The sequence below is a fragment of the Triticum aestivum genome, chromosome 5B (assembly GCF_018294505.1).
Source record: "Triticum aestivum cultivar Chinese Spring chromosome 5B, IWGSC CS RefSeq v2.1, whole genome shotgun sequence".
Classification (NCBI taxonomy): Eukaryota; Viridiplantae; Streptophyta; class Magnoliopsida; order Poales; family Poaceae; genus Triticum; species Triticum aestivum.
The window spans coordinates 307,744,331-307,749,882 of record NC_057807.1 but is presented as its reverse complement, the minus strand read 5'-3'; the positions used below and the strand labels follow the sequence as shown (position 1 = coordinate 307,749,882).

The 5,552-nt window shown below is 47.8% G+C and overlaps 1 protein-coding gene across 1 annotated transcript; it reads left to right on the top strand.

Annotated features, from left to right (window-relative positions):
• Positions 1–1,958: 1,958 nt before the first annotated feature.
• On the top strand, positions 1,959–5,053 carry LOC123111548 (fasciclin-like arabinogalactan protein 2). The gene is made up of 2 exons (XM_044532350.1): positions 1,959–2,415; positions 3,874–5,053. Exons 1-2 carry the CDS (start codon positions 2,059–2,061, stop codon positions 4,723–4,725), a joined length of 1,209 nt encoding a protein of 402 aa, XP_044388285.1. The 5' UTR covers positions 1,959–2,058; the 3' UTR covers positions 4,726–5,053.
• Positions 5,054–5,552: the final 499 nt, after the last annotated feature.

Below are 5,552 nucleotides of genomic sequence, written 5' to 3'. Positions count from 1 at the left end.
AGTAGACTAGTAATATGGCATGTTACTAGTCTATGTTACTATCCATTGTGGCTAGTCTAATGGATTGGATCCAACAAAGATTGCACCAGAAAGAACATAGCTTTAGTTCCATTTATTGCTAGTGTCACCTTGGATGGTTACATTTAAACCAACCTCCCAAAGAGGATTTTTGACGACGTATCACCGTTAGCGTTGCAAACAAATCGAGTTCGGGCTAGTTGGACTTGGCTTAGCTTAACTTAGCGAAGCTCAAGATCGAGTTGTAGAAAGTGGCTCGTGCTTAGTTTGAAACGATCTTCAGTCGATATCATGCTAGTTTCAAGCTAAATGCCATGGTTTTCGGACAAGGCAGACAACAACACAACATAAAAGACCAAATAGTATTCGAATCAAAAGGGTGATAATAAAAAAAACAAGGTAGTTTTACTAATTCTCTGTCAACTGAAGACTGGTACTTAATAGCAAGATATCGTGGTTGAACTAGTAAAAGTAGATGTGTCTGCTCTCAAACTTCAAAATAAACAGGATATTTAACACACAGCTGGGCATGTACCATATTGAGGCCTAAATTTTCTCTGCGTTGAATTATGCTTCCAAGTTTGCTAGTGGATAAAATGGTGAAAAATCATGCATAACATATATAGTAATAAAGTATCCTACTTTCTAATATATATCAGGATTATTTTATGTGATTATGGCTAGTGTTGGCTCAAGATCAACTCTGTTTCTCAATCGAGCCATAAAGTTTTTATACTCAGCTCTGTTTTTTCGAATTGATCTCGAGTCGACTCACAAGATGAATCGATCTTGAGCATCTCACCTCGAGCTTTTCTTGCAACCCTAATTACCGACAGCAGACCGCGCTAGCACATGGGGCCCCGAACTGACCACATGAAGTAATCACATTTGTCCGCTCCCATGATCTCTTGGCCACGCACAACATTCACCTCTTGGGCCGTGTGCGTGTGTGTGAATAAAAGAGACCCTCTTATCCAGTGAACTCAGCTGGGTGAGGCGGTGTCAAGATCTTGGATGTTGAGGCGGCGGCCTTGGTGGTGGTAGCGCGGTGCTCATAGGCAGAGCCCGTGGCTTCGTGCTGCCCGGTGGCCATGGCCGTGTGGGGTACGTGGTAGCCGCGGTGTGGCGTTCGGTGGCGGTGACTGTTGGCCGGGGTGAAAACCTGTTCTATCTTCGGATGAACCGGCGGCGGCAAAGCTCATTCCCTTGTTGAAGGCGTCGTCGCGGCTCTCATTGCCCGTCGTGCGGTTTCAGGGGAAACTCCGATCCTTAGATCGGGCATGGCAGCGCTCCGGTGTCGTAGCCTTCCTGAAGGTCCCGCCTTGAAACCCACGGTTCGTCATATACGACTTCATGTCTTCGCGATGGTAGTGCTAGGGATGGTGTTGTTGTGCTCATCGCCTATGTATCTTGTCTTGTGTATGTGCATGTGTTGTGGTGACGTGCGTTTGTACTGACTTGTTGATGATTATTGTTTTATATATAAAGCGGGACGAAAGCCTTTCTCAATAAGCATGACAACCGTGAACTGTCTGCATGGCAATTTATGCTTGTCAAGGATGGCAAATTTAGTTTGCTAGCTGCTGCCCATAGCAGAAGGCAATGTAACAGCACCTAAGCCAAACAGAGGTCTCAAACGTCGCCGTCATCGGCGTCACTTTCTTCCAACGGCTAGAAGAACTTGGCGCCCAATGGCCGATCACGAACGTTGTCGGTCTGGCGCTCCCCCAACAAACGTCGAGCTTGCCGTTCCAACGATCTCGATCAATGGCGCCACAAACAAATGGTAAGAAGAAGAGGCTTGCACAACACAAAACAAAGAACAAAACAAAGCCAGTTGAGAAGAGGGACAACGACAGCCCACCGGACCGGCTGGTGAGCGAAATACTCCGTCGTCCCCGGCTCCCGCAACTACGTACACACCTCCTCCCCTTCCCGCCAATACATATACACAGTAGCACACACACACCCTTCCTCACATCTCTCATCTTCTCTCTCCCCGGCCTCTATCTCTCTGTGGATACTGCTGTGTCATCCGCAATGGCGAGAAGCCGGCAGTCCATCCTCCTGGCCTTCGCTGTCGGGGCAATGGCGGCGGTGCTGCTGGCCTCCCCGGCGGCGGCCAAGAGCTACAACATCACCAAGATCCTGGCGGCACACCCGGAGTTCTCCAAGTTCAACGCGATGCTGAGCAAGACGCGGCTCGCGTCCGACATCAACCGGCGCCAGACCATCACCGTGCTGGCCCTGGACAACTCGGCCATGGCGGCGCTGGACCACTACACGCTGCCCACCGTCCGCCACATCCTGTCCCTGCACGTCCTCGTCGACTACTACGGCAACAAGAAGCTCAAGCAGCTCTCGCGCGGCGCCACCGCCTCCGCATCCATGTTCCAGGTATGCACACCACACAATTGTATACAGATTTTGGTGTGCACAATATATAGTTATCTCGAATTTTCGATAATTCTTACACACCCACAAGTTATCACCATTTTGCTAGATCTAAGTCACATGACATTTTTTTTTAATATCCAAATCACCACCCTTATAATTTGCTATCCGATTTCTCTCTGCTGCGAATGGTTTGAATTTCTGTTTCAGAATTTTTTTTGCCATAGCCGAAACCACTGAATACACAGTTTTCATTTTTCGGCCAAAAGGAACGAGATTACCACTTCAATTCGATTGAAATCCAATCAAGCATTTTGAATTTAAAAAAATACTTTGATTTTCAATTTGTTTGTAGTACCATAATGGCTGGAATATTATGACCGGAACACAAATTATTTCAGTACTTACCCACAATGACTGAAATTTCACTGAAAGTGAACACCATACTGTTTGTTTCTAGTTGGGTGAACACCATACTTCTTTTTTTTGCGAATAGGGTGAACACCATACTTAAGATACATGCAGAGGCGGGGGAAGTCTTGATTAGATGACATGGACTGACATAAGTAAATCTAAATTGATTTAGGTATAAACATGCTATGTGGCATGAATTATGCAAGATACTAACCAACTGAGAAAACCAACATAAATTGTCACTTGAAAAAATAAAACCAATTTTTTTGTGGATAAAAAATAAAACCAATTTAAATACAAACAAATCCAAAATATGTATTTCAACCGCTCATCGACCCTACTATCTAAACCGATGCTAATAATAGTAGTGGTGTTTATAGTGGGCGGCATTTCCTGACTGAGATGAGGGGCAAGGATGTGGTGTTCTGCTGTGGGTGTTTATTCAACGCACTTTCACCTATCGCAAAAACTATAGATTTTTTTTTTTTTTGCGAATAAAGCTATAGATACAATACAAGCCACTGAAATGCACTCCTTGGCAAAGGGACTGGCCAGCCATGGTATCATTTGAGTATCACATTTTCAACCCAAGTTGTTGATTCTTTGGCCACAAAATTCCGCGATGGTTGCATGATGATCGGGCCGTTGGTTGGTTGCCAAGTCACTAAAGCAGACAGTGGTACTGCTGTCGTACTAATTCACTCACGGATGTTTGGCACGGTAGGCTTGGAATTCCATACGCAGCCCGGTTGCCGTTTTTTTTTTTTTTTTTTTGCGAATAGCCCGGTTGCCGTTTCCTCTAGCGTGTATACTCATTTCCTATCTTCCATACCTACAGGATTGATTGACTTCTGGGCCTACATTGTCCAATCATGTACACATAGTATGATTTATCCTCATTACTAATTGGCTAGATTAAACAAGAGTATACTCATTAAATAAATAGATTACATCCCCTAAAAAAATAAAGATTACATGTAAACAAAAGTGTCGCGAAATGTATAATTTTGATTTGCTAACACGCTCCATGCTTTGAAATGAGCTCAGTCCACCGGGACGGCGTCGGGCATGTCGGGCTACGTGAACATCACGTCCCACAAGGGCGGCAAGGTGGAGTTCGTCAGCCAGGACGCCGACGACACCGTCAAGCCGTCCCGCTACGTCAAGTCCATCAAGGAGATCCCCTACGACATCTCGGTGCTCGAGATCAACTCCGTGCTCTCCTCCTCCGAGGCCGAGGCGCCCGTCCCGCCGCCGGCGCCCGTCGACCTCATCGAGCTCCTCTCCAAGAAGCACTGCAAGTCGTTCGCCGGGCTCATCTCCGGCAACGCCGACGTGTTCCGCACGCTCAACGAGACCAAAGACAACGGCCTCACGCTCTTCTGCCCCGTCGACGCCGCCGTGGCCGCCTTCATGCCCAAGTACAAGAACCTCACGGCCAAGGCCAAGACGGCCATCCTGCTCTACCACGGCGTGCCGGACTACTTCTCGCTGCAGCTGCTCAAGTCCAACAACGGCATGGTCTCCACGCTCGCCACCACCAGCGAGGTCAAGAAAGACTACAGCTACGACGTGCAGAACGACGACGAGAAGGTCACCCTCGTCACCAAGGTCGTCACCTCCACCGTCACCGCCACCGTCGGCGACAGCGAGCCGCTCGCCGTCTACGCGGTCTCCAAGTTCTTGAAGCCAAAGGAGCTGTTCAAGGTCGCCCAGGCGCCAACGCCCGCCCCGTCAAAGAAGGGCAAGAAGGAGGCTGGCGACGACGACGACTCGTCTGACGACGAAGATTCCGATGATGCCACCACTGATAAGGGTGATGCCGCGCCAGCGGTATACGGGCGATGGGCGACCGCGGCTGCGACGGCGGGAGCAGTATTGGCATTGTTGATGGGCTAAAAGAGTGAAAGCCGCCGGCTGTTTTATGCATGCATGTTCAAATTTAATTATTACTCCTATATTTGTTTTCCCTTTGGTATTTTTAATCTTATTTTCTGCGGCGAAATCTCTATCACTTGTCAGTGGTGGTAGAAACAAAATAAGTAGGCGGCTGGTCTCCTTCAAACATCTACAAAAATCAAGAAACTAGCTTAGAGGTGCGATGTGTAGTTTCTTTTTGGAGTCTTGTTGATTGCTAGTATGATGTAATTATTTGCCTTGTAATTAATACAGTTGGAATGTTCTCATGTACTTCCTCCGTTTCTAAATATAAGTTTTTTTTTAGACATTTCAAATGGACTACAACATATAGATGTATATAGACATATTTTAAAATGTAGATTCACTCATTTTACTGAGTGAATTGCAGAAAACCACCACATTTGGGGTTAGCTTTGTGGAAAACTACCTAGTCTCTAATTATTTGCAAAACGCACCGCGGATTCGGTAACTTGTTGCAAATAGCACTGATGAGGTGATCTGGCCCGTTTGATCACTTTCTGACAAGTGGGGTCAGATTGTAAGAGCAAAAAATTTACACCCACACCCCTTGATTTAAAACAGAAAAGCAATCAGCCCCCACCCCTCGGGCAGAGGCGCGCTGGGCGTCGGGTTCATGGCCTCCGCCGCGCTGCTTGGCCGGCGACGCTGGAGCGACGCGCTGGGCGGAGGGCCAGCGACCTCGTCGCAGCCGACAAGCACGCCGGCGACCACCGCTGCCCCGCCATCCTCCTCCCATTTTTCTTTCCTTCTCCTCTGGGACGACCCGCACGTCCCCCTACCTAGCC

Coding starts and splice junctions, on each gene's coding strand:
- LOC123111548 (XM_044532350.1), top strand. CDS start 2,059: ATGGCGAGAAGCCGGCAGTCCATCCTCCTGGCCTTCGCTGTCGGGGCA. Junction 2,416..3,873: donor CCTCCGCATCCATGTTCCAG/GTATGCACACCA, acceptor AAATGAGCTCAG/TCCACCGGGACGGCGTCGGG.